Below are 23014 nucleotides of genomic sequence, written 5' to 3'. Positions count from 1 at the left end.
CCTCATGCGGGAGTCCTCTGCCACGTCCACCGAGGAGCGCGAGCATACATACCTAGACTGACAGGCAGACGACCAGCTGCCCAGAGAGATGCTGTGCTCTGAGCTGTACTAATGGGAACCCACTTAAGCCCAGGGTCGTCCCTGCCACAGGGCATGCCAGTACTGTGACTGGCCATAGTATGTCAGCCAGGTCAGTCACTGGACGGGACGTTTGGTTCTGGCTACCATTGTCAGGAGCCCAGCTCAGCCTTCTGGAAGAAAAGCCACTTCCCTCTCTGAGCCTCAGTTTACCCATCTGCAAGTGGAGATGGCACAAGCATCTCAGGACTACACACAGTAGCTGAAGGGGTGTGTGAGAAACCACCGGGGGAGCTGAGGCCTCTCCCTAGGTCCCTGGGCCAGCAAGTCCAGGGGTGGGACAGAGATTGGGGCCAAGAGTGACTGTAGAGGTTAGGACCACCCACTGGCCATGAACCGGGCCCCAGTGTCTATCTTTCGGCCTGCCCACACCAACTCCAGAGTCTCTATCACCCATAGGCCATGCTGAGCCCAAAGAACTGTGGGCCAGGGCCTAGTCTGCAGGCTGGGACGGTTAGAACAGAGCTCAGTTACCCTTCAGAGGCAATGTCCCCAACAGGGCCCTCCCTTATGTGTCTCCTCTTGGTTTCCTTCCCTGACCCCACACTGCCTGTCCTTGGTGTGGGGCAGAGTAAAGGAGACAGAAGGGTGTGGGGTAGAGGGATTTGGGGAGGGGCATGGATCCTTCAGACTTGGTTCAGCCAGAGACCAGGGAAGTAGAGGATGGCGACCCTCTCCCTGGGCCATGGCTGAGTCAAAGGTAGTCCCAAGGATACCACCTGTGCTCTTCAGACTCTCGTCTTCCAAGAACTTTTCTAATGGTCTTTGACTCTGTGGTCCATTCTGGCTGGATCAGGAGGATAGAACCCAGGAACCCAGCATCAGGACAGAGGAGGGGCTGAGGTTGAGGCCAGCCACATCAGCAGGGTCCCTCTGTCCTGGGGGCATCTCTGACTGACTAGAAGTCTCCATGCCAGAGCCAGGTGGCCATGAATTTTTCTGCTCCTTGAGCTCAGCCTTCGTCAGAGGCCTTGGCTGCTACTCTACTTTACCCTCTATCTGACCCAAAGGGGGTCTGAGAGGCCAGTCCCAGCTGTATTGCTGGTGGGGCTAAGGCCAGGGTGCTGAGCACATCAGGCCTGCACACCTCCCAGGTGTAGTGGCCTCAGTCCTAGTGGCAGCGCATGGCACCTGCATCTCCTGGTGCAACTGTAGACAGAAGGGATCGGAGGAAGCCCACGAATGTTCATGCCAAGACCAAATTGGTGAATTTGTTTTTCTAGTGCTAACTTTGAAATGTAGCCAGTAGAATAATTATGAGTTTATTATAGTCAATTTATTATGCAGCATTTAGAACAACATGTTTTGTTGATTACTGCTGCTGCCAGATTGCTGGCGGCATTTATAATCCATTGTTTTATTGAAATTGATCTGCTGAGTGCCTACTGCATTCGGTAAATAATAAATCACTCCGTTATCCCCAAATAAAAACTATGGAACTTCATCATAAGGTATGAAACTGGAATATGAGCCTCGTGCAGTTTTCCCAAAACCCGGTGCCTCCTAGGGCAGGGCGTGCGTTCGAGGAGTTCGTCACAGTGGTAGACTCTGGGTCCCGGTCTTTGACATTGGGTTAAAATGGCCCAGAGATATTTTAACATTTAGTAATGGGGCTATTTGGGGAGTCAGAGCTGGTCCAGAGCAGTCAGGCCACACTGGAGAAGGATGCAGAGGATGCTGAGGAGAGGCCAGTTCTTTCTGTTGTTCCTTCTGTATATACATATGCGCGTGCACATGCGCGCACACACGCAGCCTGAGAGGCCATGATGCTTGACCGTGATCTCAGAGGTTCCCAGATCAACTGCCTGCCTTCCCCCTAGCTGAGCAGCCACCCCTCAGAGCCTTGTTGCTGGGGGTAATATAGCAGCCAGCTCCAGGGAGGCTCAGGGTAAGTACAAAGTGCTGGGCATTCAGCCTGGCACAGTGTGGGCCCTCAGCCGGCGAGAGCTGCGGCAACGCGTGTGCTCACCAGAAATGGGCCAGCCAGGGCCTCTTCCTGCTGCACTCTGGCCCCGGGAGACCCACCTCCCAGCAGCTGGCCCATGGCAGCGCAGGAGCCAGGCTGGCTCATTCATAGAGAGCTCTTGATCCTCATGGCCTTCCCCTTCTGTTTTTAACCCCGACATTATCCTCTTTGGCTCATGTGCCAGGTGGACTTGAGGTTGAAGAAGCCCACTCCCCAACTCCTCCATCTGGAGCTGGGCTCAGGCCACCGTGAGCCACTATGAGTCCTAGTCCTGACCCGCTCAAGGGCCTATTCATTGGACACACTGGTTCATACTTGAGGTCAAGTTCATTAGCCAAGAACGGAGAAAAGCCCATTTCTCACCCCAAGTCAGTGGCCCCCGGCCCCTCCCTGTTCCTCCAAGCTAGACCCCGCCTACCTGCTCTGCATGGCTCCAAGGGAAGGAACAGGAGCATGGTTTGCCTTCATATCCCAGGGCCATCCCCTTGGCTTGGTTCAGAGCCATGAGGCCTTGTCCTCGTGGCCTGTGTACTCAGGGCCTGTTGCTGTGAAACCTCTTGGAGTTTTTCTCTTGGTTCCCAGAACCCTTTCCAGCTATGTTCCTGGGGTTCCCCCAGGTACCCCATGAGCAGGTCCCTGTCCTAGAGGAGCCATCAAGCACTTCTGGTTTTCCTTTTTAAGGCAAGCAGACCAGCTTTCTAGAACAGGGTTACAGGAGTGTGGCAAGCAGCATTGCTACTTAATGCTTTCAGTGTGTTCACACAAGAGTTGGTGTCTAACAAGGTCACTGGAGGCCCTTTTGAAGTGGAAGGCCCCAGAAAGCCCCTCCCCACTCATCTAGCCCAAGCAGGTAGGTGTGAGCTCAGTCATGCTCAGGACTTATCACCTGAGCCAGTCATCTTCTGAGCCCTGTGCTCGTCTGTCCTCCCACAGCCAGCCTGGACAGTGAACACCAGAGTCCCCAGGTTGGAGATTCCGAGGGCCAGCAAGCTGCACCTGGGGGTCACCAGGGAGCACTACTGTGTCTAAATCCAGTGGGAGGAAAGGCCTCTGGACTGGGCCATTCTCATGCAGGACTCCTGGTCTGAGCCTTCTAGCTCCCCAACTCTCCTGGCCCCTAAGCAAGTTCTTCCCACAGGACAGAGGTGGGGAGACTAGGATGCACCTCCACTGGGTTCTGACTTATAAAGCTGCTAGGATACCCCTCCTCATCTGCCACCTCCTACTTGTATCACCATCAGATCAGGTGGCAGGGCTGGGGACTGTGGCCCCTCTCTGAACCTTATAGAATTCAGGGCCAAGGATGCCCCAGGCCTGGATTGCCCAACTGTAGGCAGGATGTAACTGGTGGGTGGTGAGTCAGACCTTCCTGTAGTGGCCAGAAGAGGGCAGTGTTGTCTCAGGACATGGGCTGGGCCTCTCCCCTACTGGGCAGTGGTCTACTGTATTGCTGAAGGGGCATGGGAGGTGGGCCTGCAGCCCAGCTAGGGAGGAGAGGCCTGTCTCAATTTTAACCCCCATGATTAGCAGCTTACCAGTTTCCTTTCTTCCTTCCCTGCCATGGCCTAGGGCCTCATCTGTCTCCCTGCCCTGAAAATAACCAGGCTGAAGCCCTAACTCCCCTACAGAGGGAGGTGGGGACACCACTCAGTGTCACCAAAGCCCAGAGGAATAAATACTACCCATTTCATACCAGGAAAGTGCTTGAAGGCACCCTGAACTGTGAGTGACATGTGGCTGGCATGTGCTGCTGCTCCCATTGCCAGGGTCACATCCCCAAGCAAGGGTGTCACCAGAGCCCTCCTCTGCATGACTGACTCCATCGCATATGTGCCAAACCCTCCACCCCGCAGCCTGGGTGTGTCCACTTACCCAGGGCTTCAGCAGCCCCTTGGCATCACTTAGGCCTTGCAGGCTGGGGTGGGATAATTCTGCCCACTCCACATTATCTGTCTGGCACTGTGGTTCCCAGAGGGGTGAGTCTGTGCCTTGGGCTCTTCCCTTGCTGGCAAAGGTTTGGGGTGAGGAGAGGCTCCGTGATCCATTGTTCCTGGTGCCTAGTGCCTTGGTGAGCTTTAGAGTAAGAGTGTCACCCAGGGCCTGTTTCCTGATGCCAGGCTCCAGTCAGACCCTGCCCCCACCTTGCTCTTTCCTCAGTGGGACACCCGATTGTCACCAGGGGGCCCCATCCTGAGCACTTTGTGGTCTTAAGAACATGCCCAGTCCTATGGGCAAAAGAGCTCTCTGGAGGGCACAGGCCTGGTCAGACAGTTATCCAGACAAGTTGATCGTGGCCTTTAAAACCCCTTCTCAGAAGTGCCCTGACATTCTACCCAGGACACACTCCTGGCAGCTATGCCCTGGCTACACGCAGACACCCTTCCACGTGTTTTCTTTCTGTTGTGTGGTTCGTCGGTGCTTCGTGGCTGCACCCGCTCAGTTGATGTCAAGACCCACGGTTTGAAAAGCTCTGGTCTAGACAGCCCGGGTGCTCACAGACATCACAAGACACTAGTCACCAAAAAAGTGAAATGAAGCATGTGCTCTGCGCATGACATTGACCGCCTGTCACCCCTCACCCACAGTGGCGCTGCCCTGCTGCCCAGCCCTTGGCCCACAATGCCCTAGGGCAGCAGCCCCTTGCTCAGGCAGGCAGCTCCGTGGTGCTCTTCCTGGGGCCTCCACCTGACACTGGTGTCCTGCATCTCACCACGACATCTGTAAAATGGCAGTGCTGATTCTCTCCAGACTTAGAGGAGGCCCCAGCACATGGTTGTTCTCGTCAGCGAATGCACCAGAGACTGTCGGCTCTGGGGCTTGGGGACAGGAAGCTGTTTCTGGCGTGGGCTGCTTACGTGAGCACTGTTCCTGTCTGCCCAGGCCCATAGGAGCAGCTGTCCCAAGGCTGGGTTGAGTGGGACAGACATGCCCAGAAAGGTCCTGGGGAGAGGTTCCCCTGGTGTGTCAGCCCATGATCCTAGGGAGCCTCAAGGATCCCTAGTGATGACCTTTGTCCCTGCTGGCCACACCTAGAGGTGGCACTTCACAGAAGGCGTGACTGGGAGCAGGCAGCTGGCCTGTGCATCAAAGAGACCAGCACTCACTACCCGGTCAGCAGGGACAGCCCACTGCAGCAGGCACAGGGAAAAGTCACCCATTTGCCTTCCTTTTTCTCTCCCATTGAGTTTCTGGAGGGAAGTGAGAGTTTCCTACAGCTCCAAACCCCCCAGCCTGACCTGGGGTGCAGACAGGGTCCGCACTGCTCCTAAGGTGCTAAGCATACACGTGTAAGATGCCAGTCTTCAGGGAAAAGCAGCTAAGAGCTGTGCCCCATACTCAGATTAAAATGAAGTTCTACACTGAGTACAAAGTGGCCCTTGTATAAACATTGCAGCACTTCCCTCAGATGCCTTCTGCCTGTGGGCTGGCCAGTCCCTGCCGGCGGGGAGGGACTGGAGGGGGACCCGGGAAGGTCCGGGTGGGCCAATGGTGGCAGGTAGCCCAGGCCTGGAGCTGCCCGGGAAGAGCCAGCGGAAGACAGAACCTCTCATCCCAGCCAGAAGCACAGCTATAGGAACACATGTGGGGAATGAGACGCCAGCATATTGCTGGGAGATGTGTAATCTCTCCCCAGATGTCTCAGATTATTACACAGATTCACTGGGCCAATGATGGTAGTGTCCCTGGTGGGTGTCCCCAGGCAGCAGGGAAGGAGGGATCCAGTGTTCTCAATTGAGCCAAGTATGACCAAATTCTCCATTGTCATTTTGCATTCGGAGTATGGATGAAGTGGACAGAGGAGTTGGAGGGAGATGATTTATAAGAGAGATGACTTTTATCCCTGGATTCCAGAATGGCTTGAATCTGGATCGCTTGAAACTCTGAGGGGGATTTAAAAAAAGAAAAAGAAAAAGAAAAAGAAAAAGGCAGAAAAAGATAGGGAACTGAGAACACAAAAATAGACTCTAGCCCTGTCCCCGAGTGCTGCTGGGCAGGATGGAGCTGGCTGGCTGGTGTATACTTCCTTTTCCAGAAAGTAGATGATTTAAAACAAAAAATACAGTTGAAGTCTTCTAGAAGCTGGAAGATAAAGCCAGGCTGGCTGAGGAAATCCAAAAGCCTGCCATCCCACGCTCTTTCTGTTTTATTGAAGAGGGCTGGGAGAACTTGGTTCAGAGTCTGGTTTGCCCTGAAGAGTCTTATTTTTTTTTTTAAACTGTTCTAGATGATTCCAGTATTTGGTGTGCTCTTGTGGGCTTCCTGATTTTTTAAATAGTTCAATTTCTGTTTTTCTTTTAGATCAACAGAGTCCAATAGAACTTTTTGCCCCAGAGGGCTGCTGCAGGTCACCCTCTGATGTGGCACTCCCAGGAATCTGTGTCCCCCACACTCCTGGCTCTGTCCTGTCTGCCCAGTCCATTCTTGGATATTCTAAACCAACAAACCACAAACCATTTTCCTCTGTTGACTCCAGGGAGCCCAAATGAAAACACTGTGCTTTCCCCAGGCAAAACGAGGCTGGGGCCCCATTGCAGCTCCATCCCTACTGTTGCCTGAACGCTGGCCCCAGGAGGACACAAACCTGCAGTGACTGTAGTGGTCCCATTGTAAAGGTGGGAAAACTGAGGTCTTAAAGTCTGAATACTGGAGCCAGGAAAAGAGAGCTCATTGCTGGGCTGGGTACTGAGTTGCAACTCGGGGCTTTGGTACAGTGTTAACAGCCTCAATTTCCCTCTAGTTTAGGGCTTAGATGTGCCCCACCCTCCGGGCCATCTCTGAAGGAAGTGTGCCCCACACAGGAGTAATCCTGTAGGCAACTGTTGGCCCCCACTGCATCGCATCTACAGCCTCCTGGGGAGCAGGCACCTGGGTGTGTCTGCTTGGGTGTCTCTGTTTCCTTGCGAGTCAGCCTCAAGTGAGGCCCAGGTCCCCCTGGGTCTGCTCCAGGCAGGGTTCTCCCTGAGACTTTAACCCAGCCCCAAGTTCTCTGTCATGCAAGTGGGGCCTCTACCCCACTCTCTGAGAGTCACCTGAGTTGTTACCTGTGCTTCATGCACTGTTGACACTATTTATGGTGTTTTGCAATCAGAAAAGGCAGGAGATTAAAACGTGCCCATCTGAGGACTTTGGACTCCAGCAAAGCATCCAGGGATCCTGTGCATTCAGGCTTTTCCTTTAAAAATCTGCTTCTGTAGGGTGGCCATCCCTTGCTTCACATACAGACCCAGGGTCCCACCCCCTGCTCTGTTCCACATAATAGGGCCCCCAAAGACCAGCATACAGGCAGCTTCTGGAATGTTTGTGGTCACCATTCGAGTTGGATTTGGGTGAGAGGCCCTTGTAAAGGAAGCCACAGCGGTGCCCCACGCTCCGATTTGCCAGGATTTGTGCTGCTGTAGATGAACCCCCATGGGAATCCCAGGATGGAGCCAGACACCGAGCAGAGCTGGGCTCAGCCAGTGCAAGAGGGAAGCTCCCACCTCAACTGGCCTGTCCCTGTGGTCACCTGGCTCCAAAGACATGAGCGAGAAACCAAGCTAGGGCCTGGATCAATGTTCCTCAGCCAGTTTAATGAGGATCATTGTTGTAACTGCCATGACCCCGTGAAGGAACTAATAGTCCCACTCTGTTGTCAGCAGCTCCAAAAGTGCTGAGGTGGGACGGGGGAGAAGGAGGTATACTATCTGCGTACCTCTACCCAGGCTCCTCCTGGCCCACTGGGCGACCCCATATCATGGGGGCTCTTCTGAGCCCTCCTGGGAGCCATTCCTGGACCCAACATGTGCAGACATGTCCTGTCTGGCTCCACCTCCCAGGTTGAGCAGTGCAGGAGTCTTATCTGCCTTCCCCCTGAAAAGGCCTATGCAGCAAGGGCTGGCCCTGCTCCTTCCAGGCCCTGCTATGTCAGAGGCCCCGGCACGGGTGTCCAGTGGGGTGGCTCCATTGCATCCTCCTGACTGACTGAGTAGGTTTGGCCTCTGCTGGCCTCCTGAGCCTCTCTTGTGATCCCCTACTGCACACCCTCCCTGTGCTCTATACCATTTGTGTTCCCTGCTCAGCCACCTGGGGATGCCAGGGTGCCAGGCAGCAGCTGTGTTCACCTAGCCCCAGGAAAGCCTTCTGGATATGAGGCCATCCTCTTGACATTTCTTCTCCACCCCTCCCTCAGGCCTGGCAGGACAAGTCTGTCACCCCTCAGTGGGGAGAAGGATAGTGTTGGGCACCTTCCTCTGAACAGGGGGATCCCCGGGCTAGAGCAGAGCTAAAGGTGCCAGCCATCCACTAAGTGTGCCTCAGATGCTCAGGGCCTGTGGGGAGCAGGTGATATGGCCCACACCACATTCTCTGCTGGGCACTGTGTCCCCTCCCAATTCCTTCCTCCTCCTCTCCCCTCTGGCTAGATTTCAGACCTAGGGGATCTGTTGACATGCTCATATGGAGTCAGGTGGCCAGTGGGGGCCTGGGGACATGTCTGTCTTTCTTATTTCTCCAAGTGAGTCCCCACAGGGGCCAGGCCATGGAGAGAAGCCCCACTGTCCTCAGCCTTCCCTGCTGAGGCTGAGCCTGTGCCACTCTCTTTGCTGGAGGTAGAGGTCCCCAGATGGTGCTGGGTTCCTCTGCTGTTCATGCCCCTCTGGGGAACACCAGATTGGAGCTGCCTATACTGGTCACCTTCTCGAGATGGGGTGATCACAACACCCTACTGCATCTGGGCCAAAGTAAGCCGTCCTTGAGTCTCACATGTGGGAAGGGAGCAAGAAGACACCCCGAGCACCCCGCCCAGCTCACACCCTCCTCTTTTCGACCCTCCAGCCTGTTCGACATGGGCGGTGAGTATTACTGCTTCGCCTCGGACATCACCTGCTCCTTTCCGGCCAATGGCAAGTTCACCAAGGACCAGAAGGCCATCTACGAGGCAGTACTACGGAGCTGCCGTGCCGTCATGAGCACTATGAAACCAGGTGAGGGGAGGGTGAGTGGGGTCAGCTGAGGAAGACCCCCCTGGTATGGGGAGGGAACAGCCGTGTGACAGGCACCTGCCTCTACCCCTCCATACTTGACCAGGGTCACGCCTAGAAAGCAGGACTGACCACCAATCAGGTAGAAGACTGGAGTCTGGGAGCTCAGCCCAAAGTCACCCCATGTCCCATCTGGCCACCTCTTCCACACATCCCTCCGCCCACACTGGTCACCAGAATGTCAGCGTGTCCCATGCCTTGTCCCAAAGCAAGAGTCCATTTCAGGGAGAGTTGGCCAGGTTTGGACACTGGCATCTGGGTGGACACTGGAACCAGGCCCACTCAGCAGCTCTGTGACCTTGGACAGAACGCTCTTCCCCTGGATGGCTGTCCCTTATTGGTACATGGAGAGGCGGCAGCCCACGAGGATCGGGCTGAGCCATGGGAAGCACCACCAGCCCTGCCTGGCTTGTGTTCAGGTTCTATAGTGGTCACTGCAACTCTGTGATGGGGGTGGGGATGTCTAGGCCCAAGTCTGCCATTCTTTCCTGCAACCAGCCTTGGCCAGCATGTTGTGATCCTGCTGCTGCCTGTCCCCCAGCTTTCCACGTGTGGCTTCCACCTACGTGTCCCCCCACCCCCAGACAGCCTCCAGAGGCCTCTTGATGTCCCACATGAGGTGGTCTTGGTCCACAGCGGTGGTCCTCTGGAGGGGAGAAAGTGCTCCTCCAAGCAAGACTGACGGTTCTGGCATTCCTTCTGGGCCTGTTGGGTCCTCCCATTCTCCCCATTTCAGTCGTCAGCCACTGAAGAAGCCCAGCCCTCCATAGTTTGAGATGGGTAGATCCAGCATGTACCTGATCAAATGCCAGCTCCAGCGTTTGGCTTTTTCTACTGGGAACAGGAAGAGACCCTTTTCCAGCAGTGACCAAGGAGCCCTGACTTGTCACCTTTGCCTGGGTGGGGTAATTTAGGGATGTGGTCTTGCCATATTCTTGCTTCAAACCCTCCAGAGCTTCAGAGAATTCCATCTGCAGGCCTTTGATTCCTTACAGCCCAAGTAAGGTACCCTTGTGCCAGTTGCGCTCCAGGCTGGGCACTCTTGGGGACATGTAGCTGCTGGCCACCCCTGGCCATACCTAATGATCTCTTTGTCTGCAGCCCGTCCTGCAGTAGGGATGGGCTTTCCTGCTTCTCTTCCAGCTTGACCTGGTGACTCGCCTATACTGTCCCAAGCATAGCCACTGACTTCTGCATCTTTGGTTGTAAGCAACAGAGTGTCATTGGGCGCTGTCACAAATCCATAGAGGTAGGGAGGGGAGGTGTGACGTGTAGGGCCAGAGCTGGGGCAGCACAGAGGTTTAGGGCCCCCCAGGGCAGTGTGGGAGTGAGCTCCTGGCTGGTGGCTGGCTAGGGCCAGTCTGCCCTGACTGCAGAGACTCCAGTCACTTGCATTTTTTTTTTTTTTTCTTTTGTACCAGGAACTAAAGCCAGGGTGCTTAGCCACTGAGCCACACGCCCAGCCCTTTTTAAATTTCCAAACAGGGTCTCACTAAGTTGCTGAGACTGGCTTTGAACCTGCGATCCTCCTGAGCTGCTCAGCCACTTTCTTTTAAGGAAGCCCCCATTAGGGATGAAGGCAGAGAGCCCCTGGGGTTTCAGCTCCTAGACTGCCCCAGCCCTGCTTCCTCCAGCACTCGCTCGTCACCTCCTTCCCTGCTGTGCAGGCCCCCAGCCTTCCCTGGAGGGGGGGATGCTCAGGCATCTTCCACAAGTCACGTGAGGGTCACTGCAGCAGGAGAGAGCACGGCGAGGCTCCTGGGGTCTAGAACTCATGAGAGCCCCTGCCCACTCCAGCTCAGCAGCCTCCTGGCTGTGTGCCTTGCTCCCGTCCTCCAACCTCCTCATGCCCCAAATGGCTGCAGGAGTCCCCCTCCTGTCTCAAAGTAGAGTCCACTCCAGGGCAGGCTGGGCCAGCTGCAGTCACAGGCCTCAGCTCTCTAGTGAAGGGCCAGCAGAGAGCTGGCTGCAGCCCAGTGTCTCCTCTGTGTTCTGGGGATGGTGAACAGAGGCTTTGGGACCCTCTGGGACCCTGGCCATGACAGGCCTGCAATTGGACTTGGAGTTCCTAAACAGGGGACTGTGGTGGTCAGATTTGTACCCCTCCATGGAACTTGGATTTTAAAAAGAAGAAAAGACTGTGAGCTCTAGAACTGTAAAAGCCCCAGGATGTGGCCTCTTGCGGACCCAGAGCTTGCTGGCTCAGCATCTGGCTGAACAGTCCCCTGCGGCCCCCTGGCCCATTGCTGGGATGACTTACGGCCATGATCACGGGGCCAAGGGCTGTTTGGGAAGGGACATCAGCAGCATTTGTTTTCAAGGGAGGCATGTTGTGAGTGGATCTTTCTGGATGACTCTTGGTCTATCTCCAAAAGACCCCACCAGAGCTTAAGGAGCCATAGGGGATTCTGGGGCACCCCCCAGTCCCCAGCCCCACAGGCTTCTAAAAGAAGACCAACATAGAACGGTGAAGTCTACAAATGAGGTGTCAGAGGGCAACAGAGTTGGGGAGCGTGTACTGTACCCCCTTTTAATTTGACTTTGAAACCACAGAACTCATTGTCCAAGGAGTCATCACCAGAGGGGTACATCTCCCATCTTCACACCACAGATGAGCATTCTTGCTCAGTCTTGAATGCCGCCAGTCATTTTAAGTGACCAGTATTTCAGATGGCAGATGGTTTGGACTGGGGAAGGTGGGGTGTGGTGTCTTCTCCCAGTGTCTGTAAGCACAGTCCCTCCCCGGGAAGCTGGGGCACCCCTCCCATGGGGGACCCTCCAGTAGGCACAGCCTCTGGTCATGTGACTCATGGGACAATCTCCGGCCCAGCCTTGGATGCCTGGAGCCACCAGGCCCAGTTCAACGGAGCTGGTCTCTGAGACCATGAGAGGCACCCTCTTGCTTACACCCTGACTTCGCTCCCCAGCACACATCTGATCAGGGAGCCGGCACTGAGGCTTCTGAGGATCCCTTGTATTCGAGAGGGGAACAGAGCCCCCGGCATTACCCTGTGCACATTTTATCACCCATATAGCCAAATTGTGACACATCAAGGGTTCCCAAGGGCAAAGCTGAACCCCATCTGGGTTCCATGGTGTAGGTCCAGCCATGGGGGCATCGGAAGTCCTGTGCCCACAGAGCCACTCTCCAGGTAGAGTCAGATGACCTCTCCACAGCATCGAGGCTGCGGTGGCCAGGTTGGACCCCTGTCTGTTCCACTGGGAACACCCCCGGGTTGTGGGTTCAGCTCCTGGGCCAAGACAAACACCCCACCGAGACTGCCCGACTGCTTCCCGTGACCTTCCAGGGAAGAGTAAATAAAGACAAGCAGGAAATCACACAGTGCTACCCAGAGAGGCAGAAATTAATAATCACACATAGACTCTGGTGAATACAGCCCCAGGGGAATTGAGGAATGCTGTCCTTGGCCCCCGCATCCTGGGGCCAAAGTGGGAGCAAAGCATTCCTCACGGTCAGTCAGAGAACAAGGAAAGAGGGCTGACCTCATCCAGATGGGACCCTGGTGGGCAGGAGGGTGGCCCGGACAGGCTGGCAGCTGCAACACCTGGGAGAATTCCATCCTCATGAGGCCATGAACCAGCATTGGCTTCCGGTGACTGGAGTCCAAGCTCACTGTGGCTTTGGGGTTAGGGTAAGAGGCCCACCCTTGCAGGCAGCCCTGTCTCCTTGGCACCAGGAAGCCTAGCCTTGGTGAGGGTATCAAGAAGGAAAGGTGCTACTGGGGAGGGGTGGGCCGAGCTCAGTGGGGTGCCCTGAGTCAGAGCTACACGGCTGCACGGCCCCCCTGGAGTTGATAATAGTATCTTGGTCCTGCACACTCCCTGTCCCTCCAGCCACTATGTGGCCCTGGCACCGAGGCTTCTGCACGCATCGCCAGCAGGCACTCAAGCCTCATGCAGCCTCACCCTCCTCTTCCCAGCACCCAGTGCGTCTCCCTCTCCTTGTATCCCCTGCCTTGGCTGATGGGCCCTCCCTCCTGTGCTCTCACAGGAGCTCCAAGCCCTGGAGCCTCCACTCAGGAGACCCCATTACTCGGTGCAAACCCCAGTAGTTTTGCACAGTGCCTGTCATTCCTAGCCTCAGGGTTGTGACCCCTTTTGGGACAGTGCTGACAATAGGAAGTCAGAGGAGGGGCTCTTGGTGGTAGGAAGTACCCTCACCCCAGAACGGACCTGAAGGCAAGGGAGGGACACGGTTGCAGGGGCAACCAACTAGCTGGGGGAGGGACATGGGGCCATGCACACCCCAGCTGACCCGACGTGTGGACTCTGGACCTTTCCTGGCTTTTTGCCTCCCTCCCAGGTGGGCAGGGGTGGAACCCAGTTTCTGAAGCTCCCATCAGGCCTCGTCCTTAGAGACTGGGAGGAGTATGAGGGTCAGGCAGACAGGTACAAGTGGGCACGTCACACTAACCATACTGCTTTCTGTAGCAGGAGCCAGGACCAAGACTGCTGTTTGGCACCCTGTGCCCTCCCTTGGGGTTCCCTGCCAGGGTGTAGGGGGACGACCTCAGGGAGTGTGCACAGCAAGGCGCTTGCAGTGTGGACAGACCTACTCCCTGCCCTTGTGCAGGGTGAGTGGGTCCCTGAGACAGGCAGGGTGGGCCAGGCTGCAGGCCCTCAGCCTCATGCCAACTTGGCTTGCCAGGCAGCTCCCAGTAGCCTCGGTCCTGCCCTGGGACCGAGTCCTGAGACTTCCCTCCTGCACCCCCAAGGCCTGGCTTGCATGTCATCCATCTCCTGAGGGCCGTTGTCCTCAAATGAAGTGAGCTCTTTGTCTGGAAATGACTCAGGATGCAGCACGGGGGGCCTTCTACTGCCTTCCCAGCTGGGCTTAGGACTGGGAGCCCTGGGCTGTCACACTCTGGGCAGGAAGCCTCACAGTGCTGATGGATGCTACTGAGGCTCTGAGGAGCCAGCCTGGGCCCAGGCCCAGCAGGCTCCAGGCTTATCAGGAAAGAGTGCTGCCTGAGAGGACCAGGTGGACACAGAAGACCAGGCGGTAACCTGTGGCTGCTCTGGACACAACCTGGGGCCTGGGTACGGGAGCTCTTGCTTAAACTTTGAGCCCAGCAATTTCAAGAGGCAGATGGTGTGGCACTAACCATGAGACTACCCTGCCCATGCCAGGTCTGTGTACACAGAAGTGGCCACAGGATCACAGCCCTGGCTACAAGAGAGCCAGGAGGGAGACCAGGTCTCCTCTCACTCTATGTTTACCAAGCCTTTGCCACATGCCAGGCACAGAGCAGGGTACAAGCCCCACATTCTCTGGATGTAGAGGCCATAACCAGGCCCAAGCTGTGCCCTCTTGCTGTGCTGTCGTGTCATGGAGGGGCTGTGGCAGCACAGGAAGGGGCAGTCAGAGGTGCCTCTACAGGAGGCCCAGGGTGATGAGGGCTTGGCGGCTGTGGTCCCAGCCAAGAGCAGTTAGGAAGCACAGGAAGTGTCAGCTCTCAGAACCATGGCTTTGGTCTGGCTGCTGCCTTGGTCTGGCAACTAGACCCAGGAGTGAGTGAGGAATGAGGCTGGAGTCAGAGGCCGGCTGAGGAACCTGGGCTTTGTCCTCGGCTCTCTGCCCCACATCTGAGTGGTATGCAGGATGCAGGTGAGGGGAGGAGAGTGGGCAGGGCCCTGGTTCAACAGACGTTTCAGGGAAGCCGGCCCAAGAATTGGTGCTGGCTGGAGGTGGAAGGGAGAGTGGGGCTGCCTCCACCTGGTCTCTGCAGTGTGGGCTCTCCAGAATGGGCAGGCTTGGGGTCCAGGATGCCTGCTGGCTCGGACGGTGGGCTCTGGGGCCACAGTTTGCTGAGGTGGGAGGAGTCCAGGAGTCAGGGTGGGCCGTGGTCTGCAGGGAGGCTTCCCAGTCTGTGCCCACCCCACGCCAGCTCAAGAGCGCTAACCTTCACACACTTCAGGGGCCCTGCCCCAGGGGCGGGTGTCGTAACCACCATCCGGGCCAGACGCTGGGCCAAGTCGCTGGAGGTTGAATCACTGTCACAACCCTAACCACACACAGGCAGGAACCTCCCACTCATGGCCAAGAGAGCTGCGCACGGGCCTTTCCCGAGGGTCACAGGCAAGGGAGCCTGGAGGCGCCGCTGAGCTGCCTAGGACACACGTCCAGGCGGGCACTAGGCCGGGCCCCACGAGGGACCACCGTGGATGTGATTTATACCCAATTCCCACCCTCTGCTGGGCCCCAGCCCAGCTTGTAGCCCCACTATTGAAATTAGTCAAGTTGGAAGGGAGGCTGCGTTTCCTGGGGCTCCCCTTCAGTGACCAGAAAAGGCCCCCATCTATGAGAGCTGAATTGAGCGGGTACTGGGGCATCAACCAATGTGCTGGAGACCCCTCCTCAGCCCCATGTGTCAGCCCGCAGGGTGGGAGCCGAGTTTGGAGAGCGGTTGGGGACTCATAGGACTTGTGGTGCGCTTGCTATGCCAGGCCATGGAAACAAGAAGCAGTAAGACTGTTGCCACCAAAAGGTGCCATGAAGAGTGTCTGGGGGTGTCTCCAGGGAGCCAGTGACTCGGTTGCTGAGTTTCCAAGGAGGGGTGGCACAGGCCAAGGCCCAGGGTCTGACATGGAAAGGCTCAGTATGCTTCTGGAGCAGAAGGGAGGCCTGGCCCCTGGAGGGTCCTGCAGAAGGAAGGCCAGCGTGGGCTGGGGTGGGTTGTCCAGGCCATGGGGGTCTTAGGGAAGAGCAGCAGCTAGAGGTGAGGATGGCATGGCGTGCACCCTCGGAGCACGGTGACCCGGAAGTGTTGAAACCCTCTCTGGTTGGTTATAAGCAACTTCTCAATAGTGGCTAATGTCACTGGGGGTGCTGTCCACAGCTCCCTGTAGGCATCAAAGACAGCAGGCATTTCCAAGGGCCAGCACTGTGACTCCTTGACAGAGGCAGTATCAGAGACTCAGAAGTGGGGAAGTTTACCCAGGTTACACAGCCGGTGAGCAGCTGAGGATTCTAGTTACTTGGTCTCCATTTCAGGAAAGCCTGACACACTGGCTCCACCCACAGGAACACAGGGGCCAAGGTGCTGTGTGGCCTGGGACTCCTCTAGACATGAGCCAGTAATGGCCCAGTGTACCCCTAGGCCTGCCCAGTAGCCAGATTCCAGACCCCAGGAAGTCTGCACCCACCTCGGCACCTTGCAGGCGAGGGTGGATAGGTGTGCTGGGCTGGGAACCAGACACTGAGGAGTGTATTCCTCTCTCTGTCTCCATGTTTCCACTCCCTGCAGTCTTGGGCCACTGCCCCATGAACTGGTTTGAGCCACCCTATGACCCAAGCTGTGGGGTGACCATCTCTGTCAGGGAAGTGGCCCAAACTTGAAGGGCTGGTGCCCAGTGAGAGTGTGTGAGGGGTGTTGACCTATGTCCCCCCATAGGCCCTCATTCCTGTTCATGCCACAGGGTCCTGAGCCTCATGGCCCAGCCCTTGCCAGTTCAGGATCCAACAAGGCCCCTCTCGGTGTGGGATCCCCAGCCCTCCCCTCTTGCATCAGGGGTCATCAAGGTCAGGGCTATGTGAGGACAGGTCTAACTCTGAACCAAGGCAGGACATGGTGGGGAGGCCCTCTGGAGCCAGGGTTGCCCTGCCCTGTGGGACTGAATTCTTGTTGGGAGGTTCAGGACTGGTGCTGACATCCCCGCTGCCAGAGTACTGCAGTGACCTGGGCCTCAGCTGGCCTGCCTGGCCCAGCATGTCCTGGGGCCACTGACCTCAGCCAGCACGTGGCCTTCTACCTCATGAGGTCAGGGCAGGAGGCTCTACTGGCCTGGGATCCTCATCTAGTGCTCAGTGAGATGCTGGGAGGTTCCCAGAATCCAGAAGCAGACCCTGACGCTGGTTCAGTCTGTGACAGTAGTTCTCCAAGTGGCCTGTGTTGCAGCCCCCAAAGGCCCTGGCCCCACAGAGCCTGTGTGGCCCCAAAGCTCTGTGCTTGCAGTACTCTCTACAGTGACCTTTGGCCTAGAGACATGGGGCAAAAATGAGTTTGATCAGCAGCCTGGGCTTGGACGCTGGGCTTCCAGGGAGATGGTTCCAGTGCTGGAGCAGGCAGGGCACAGACCCCTGCCCATTGGCACTGGATGCTGAGAAAGCTGCACCTTCACCTAGAAACCTTTGCTCCCTTCAGTCCTTCTGAGGGTGAGCCTGGCCTTCCAGGATATGCAGGGACGCCCCCTACCACCACCAAGCCTCCGGCCTCCCCCTTCCCCCATAGAAGCAAAACTCAGGCCTGAAGTTCTTAGGTAGCTTTTGGGCCTGAGCCACCCACATCTGTCATGAGAAACATGTGCTTTTTTTTCTAGTGCCCAGGAATCTCGCTGGGCTCCCCTGGCCCTAGACAGGGGTGGTCACCGCATGGGCTGGAATAGACCAGAGCTGGGCTCCTGACTATGGGTGGCAGGAGGGTACGCTTGAGGCAGAACAGAGAGGCTGAGCATGTCCAGAGCTTTGGCTAGAGAAGGCCAGCACAGGGCCACCTGGGCCACATCACCCTTGGTCCCTGGAGTGGCACTTGGGTCCTTCACTTCAGGTCCTCTTCCCCAACCTGTGTGAGGACGCCGTGTCTCCCCATCCCTTGCTCTGTGAAGCCCTGGCTCACTGCAGCCTCTCTGGGTCACAGGTGTCTGGTGGCCTGACATGCACCGTCTGGCTGACCGCATTCACCTGGAGGAGCTGACGCGCATCGGGATCCTGCAGGGCAGCCTGGATGCCATGGCCGAGGTCCATCTGGGAGCTGTGTTCATGCCTCACGGGCTCGGCCACCTCCTGGGCCTTGATGTCCACGATGTGGGAGGCTACCCTGAGGTCAGTGTGGACATGTGGTCTCAATTGGCCTGCCTATGGGCTGTCACTGAGCCTGGCTCTCCTTGGTGCAGAGTGAGGTTCCGAGATACAGCTGCAGATATAGTGAGACAGGAGAGATGGGGCTCCCTGTGGTAAGAGGGGAAGAGAGGAGGAATTGGGGGCCTGGTTAAGGCAGGAAAGGGTTCCTTATCCAGTGACTCTGTCCACCGGACCCAGGGTAGAGTTGGGTGCCTCTACATGCTGGGCCTTGGGACTATTATCTCCTGCCCAGAGAGTGGTAGTTAGTAGGTGCGTAGTGCATAGGACCGAGGGGCTGAAGCCATGTCCCAGTGACAGACCTGCACTGTACCCTTCATGCCCTCCTGCCTCTGACTTCATCCACTTACCTCGTCCCTCACAAGCCCAGCAGCAGAGCCCTTGCCCCTGCTCCCTGGCTGGCCTACCCCAGGACCTCTGACAGGGCAGGAAGGCCTATGAGATCATCTCCAGACAAGACTTCCCCTCCCCCTCCTAGCACCCAGCCCTAAAGGACCACCCAGAGGATGCTCGAGGGCCCACAGGAGGCCCTACCAGGCAGGTGGCTACAGCTCCTTTGGGCCCCTGTGGGCGGGGTAAGCTGTCCCTGCCGCCTGGCCGGGTGCCCACCATGCAGGGGGCTGATTATGCAATCGGTGCACGCCCTGGGGCCCACCAGCCAGTTAGCCAAGACTAGGCTTGGCTCCTTGGCTGCAGGGTATTTTGAAAGCACTAAGAATGATTGGGGGGGGGGGGCGTTGGAATTGCTCAAGAGAAGCATTATTATTCAATTATTTTTTCCTCAAGTGTAAACAGTTAAATTTGGAGAAACAAAATCAGTTTTAATTTCCTAATTTCTATCCTTCCCATTGTGTGCAGGGAGCCAAGAGCAGGGCCTTCCAGACATTGTTAGCTGAGGTTCGTTATTCATTAGTCGCCAAAGCACTTTTTTTCCACCAAAGAAAATTGGCAGCAAACTGTTTTCATCTTTTCCAGTAAGCAGCCCTTTGTGCTCACAGAGTCTATTCTTCTGACAGATAAACACTGTGGAAAAAATATGGCTTTTCCTATAAAAGTCATTTATTTTATTTCAGGCCTACAGACACATCTGGGTCTTCTACTCAGAGCCCAGTAAAAGTTGAGACTTCGTCAAGACCTCTGCCCAGGCAGAGGCGGGTATGGGCACGGCATGGGCACCCCCAGCTAGGCTGGCGTTCCTGGGCCAGGGGAGGCCCGTGATCTCCCTCGTCATGGGCCTGCACCCCATTCCACCCAGCCCTTCATGCTTTCTGCCCAGCAGTTGGGCTGGCCTACCAAGCATTCCCCGGGCCTGTGCCCCATTCTCAGTGACCCCCTGAGAAGGGGTTCCTATGCTCAGTGGGCTGGGGTGAGCATATCCTCTGTGCCCCCTGGGATCCTGTCCATTCTCCCCCAACGGCTGTTGGAGGGGTGGGCCTAAAACTTCCTGGGCGGAGAGAAGCTGGTCTCTCCATGCATAGGCAACCTGCCTCCCTCTGCACACCAGGGGTCTATGGGAGGGAAGAGTGACCTGGAGAAAGAGGCATGTCCTTGTCAGGGCTTTGCCAAATCCCTAGCTTTGAAAACCATGGAGCGGGAAAAGGAGACAGGCACTGAGGGTGTGGCATGAAGGAAAGGGACAGGGAGGGGATGCCAAGGGGCAGGCACAGGCTTTGGGAGCAGGAAAATTCTGGAGTAGAGACCCAGGATCCCCAGCCCTGACAAGCTGCTCCTGGACAGGGGACAGGCCCTCTCACCTGAGCATTCCAGGAAGGACCATCCAGCCAAGGAGCACCCTGTCTCCCGGCATTCCCTTCCCTCCTGCCTGCTTCCAGCTCAGGGGCCCAGAGGCAGTGTAGTGGAGCTGGGGACCACACCATCCAGGCATCTGTGCCAGAGGTCATGATGCCTTGGTGTCCCTCGCCATCTCCATTCTGGCCTGCCCACACCAGGTCAGGGTGGCTGTCCCCAGCCTGGCAGAATTGCAGTCACAGCCTTCCCTGTTGTGCCCAGCCTTGGAGGCTGAGCCAGCCTGTTTCTGGTTACCTTACATGAACCACTAATTGAAGTCTGATGTTCTTGGCCCCCAAACAGTCAGAAATGACAGCTCCATCTCCAGCAGCGGGCTTCCTGGGGAGAGCCGCAAGTGGGGCAGGGCAAGCTCAGATCCTGACCAGAGCTTGCTTGCTGCCCGCTCACTCAGGCCTTGACCGCAGGCCAGATGGGTGCCCTCAAGGGCCTGGGGGGGGGGGGGCAAGAACACTCCTGCAAGTGTCCTAGGCACCACCTGCCTTCAGTCAGGCCGAGGCCCTGTTAGCTATGCCTGTGTGAATGGTGTGCCTGGGTGGGTGTGCACTGGGAGAGGCAGCATGACAGACAGGGAACAGCCATCACTGGTTCATTTCTGGTTCCAGGGCTGGAGGCCATGTCCCAAAGCCTTGCCACAGGGCCCAGAGACCTCCTCTGGGAGTCACACCACCAGGCCATGCACATGCAGATATTTACTCGCCATTGCCAATGCTGGCGGGCCCATCCCCAAGAGAGCACCTGTCCTGCTTCCTGAATGGTCATATGGAAAATCTGGGGCTTGGCCTTGGGGTAGCTGAGACCTGCACTTGTGAGACCAGTTTCCACTTGAGCTGCCTGGAAGGAAAGACGTGGCTGTGGGAAGACTTGCAGCCTCCGTAAGAGCTTTTTTGGCTTCCCTGGTTTGGCTTCTGCCATCCCCTATCCTGGAGAGGGGCCTGAGTGAGGGCAGCTGGACACCCAGGCAGCTTCGCGGGCCCACCTGGGCAGCTTGCCCTGGATATGTGCCCATCAGTGTCCACAGGGCTCCTGAAGGCAGTTCTGAGGTTAACCAGGGGCCAACACTCAAAATCCAGAGGTTTGTGCAGAGTGAGGGTCTTATTGGAGGACCCAGCACAGCAGGGATGAGCCAATCTCATGGGTTTGAGTGTCTCCCACTGAGGCAGTGGCCCCAGTGGCCAGCCCTGGGGCTGTTGGTTGGGTCCTCCTGCCATTCCTCTCCCCACAGGGTGTGGAGCGCATCGATGAGCCAGGCCTGCGGAGCCTGCGCACCGCACGACACCTGGAACCAGGCATGGTGCTCACCGTGGAACCAGGCATCTACTTCATCGACCACCTCCTGGACCAGGCCCTTGCTGACCCGGCCCAGGCCTGCTTCTTTAACCGTGAGGTCCTACAGCGCTTTCGGGGTTTTGGTGGGGTGAGTACCTGTGAGTCCCAGTCTTGCTCTCAGAACGTCCACTGTCCCACTGCTGCTGCTTATTTCCTTTGTCACCAGAATCAAGGCCCTTGTAGAAGAGAGACAGTCTTGACTTCCTCACCTGAGAAGGGCCTGGCCTGCCCTTTACATGGTCTGTTACCAGACAGGCACCTCATTCCTCAATAGGAAGACATAGATTGTCCAAACCCTGCCCTCCCCAGAGACTCCCATTCACCGCAAGGACAATGAGGTGACACAAGCAAATGACCATGGGAGATACCTTCTCCAAGAGGGCATTCCACAGAGGCTTTGCAACTAGTTTCTTTTGGGGAGTATTGATCACTCTTAAATGTGTTAGTCAGCCTTCTGTCACTCTGACAAAATACCTGTGATAAATCAACTTAAAGGAGGAAAGATATTTCCCCCACAGTTCTGAGGATGGAACCCAGGGTCTCACACATGAAAGTGCTCTATCACTGAACTACATCCCAGCCAGTAAAGGATGATTTTGGCTTATAGTCTTCTAGCATCCCTTGTCACTTGTCCCCATTGCTTTGGGCCTGAGGTGAGGTGGAACATTGTGATGGAAGGTGCATGGTAGAACACAACTGCTCACTTCATGGTGTCCAAGAAGCAGAAAAAGAGGGAGGAAGGAGCTGGGGACACAGTATATCCTTCAAGGGTAAGACACTCCCAGTGACCTACTTCCTCCAACTAGACTCCACCTCCTCAAGTTGATACCACCTCCCAAAAAACCAGGAAGCTATGAATCCATGAGTGGATTGGTTCCACCATGAAGTCAGAGCCCTCGCGATCAAGTCACCTCCCCAAGGCCCCCTATCTGACACTGCTGTATGGGGACCAAGATTTTAGCCAATGAGCCTTTGGGAGATTTAAGATCCAAACAATGAAAGCTGCTCCCACACAGCAGGGATCAGGCTGGAGCAGGTCAGACCTGTTCATGTGGCACGTGAGGCCAGCTCAGTCATAATGGGCGTCTGTTGGTCTGACCCAGGTCCGTATTGAAGAGGATGTGGTGGTGACAGAGAACGGCATGGAACTGCTGACCTGTGTGCCCCGGACCGTGGAAGAAATTGAAGCATGCATGGCAGGCTCTGACAAGGCCTTTACACCCTTCTCTGGGCCAAAGTAGAGCCAGCCGGAATGCCCAGTGAGACTGGGGCTGGCCTTGTAACCTCTCTCCGTGTCGGGCAGCCTGGTGATTGGCCTCCCTATAGCAAGAAATGGTGCTCAGGAATCAGATCCTAGCATTGACACTTGATCATACCAAATAATCCTGTTTCCTAGGAGGAAAAATACTTTTTAACCTTCTGCGAGAGCACACCCTTAATCTCTTATGTTTAAATGTTTTAATCTCTTTGCTTAAATGACAGTGAATTAAAATGCTGATTGAAAAGTGTTTTTTAGTAGCAACTAAAATGTGCCTTGCTGCTATTTGTATTCCTGTTCTCAAGAAAGATGCATTTCCAGTATTTTCTCCCCAAAATCAATGTGCAGAATTGAATTTATAATAAAATATTTCCTAAAATGTTTCTTTGTGTATGGTTCCCTCTTCATCCCTTTGTAGATGAGCTCTGGGGACCAGGACCCTAAAAAGATGGCTCTTCTAGTGTCAGCCTCAGGAGTCTGTTCACAAGGAAATGCTGCTGGTGGCACAGACCCTGTCCCCTGGGTTCTGCATCAGACTGGCTTAAGAGAACAAGGGCAGAGTCCTCCCCCATGAGCCTGCTTTGAGCCCCCGGGACACTGCTGAGCTTCAGTATCATCTG

The 23014-nt window shown here is 56.1% G+C and overlaps 1 protein-coding gene across 1 annotated transcript in view; it reads left to right on the top strand.

The window, feature by feature from the left end:
* Pepd (peptidase D) overlaps window positions 1-22777 on the top strand; it is a 120608-nt gene extending 97831 nt beyond the window's left edge. The window contains exons 12-15 of the mRNA XM_047529535.1: window positions 8918-9066; window positions 17781-17965; window positions 21033-21224; window positions 22240-22777. Of these exons, the coding sequence (XP_047385491.1) occupies window positions 8918-9066; window positions 17781-17965; window positions 21033-21224; window positions 22240-22377 (664 nt within the window). The 3' untranslated portion in view covers window positions 22378-22777. The remainder of the gene's footprint in view (window positions 1-8917; window positions 9067-17780; window positions 17966-21032; window positions 21225-22239) is intronic.
* The last annotated feature ends 237 nt before the right edge of the window (window positions 22778-23014 follow it).

The sequence above is a fragment of the Sciurus carolinensis genome, chromosome 16, assembly GCF_902686445.1.
Source record: "Sciurus carolinensis chromosome 16, mSciCar1.2, whole genome shotgun sequence".
NCBI classification, from domain to species: Eukaryota; Metazoa; Chordata; class Mammalia; order Rodentia; family Sciuridae; genus Sciurus; species Sciurus carolinensis.
The sequence above is the reverse complement of the archived record's forward strand: the minus strand, read 5'-3'. Positions and strand labels throughout refer to the sequence as shown.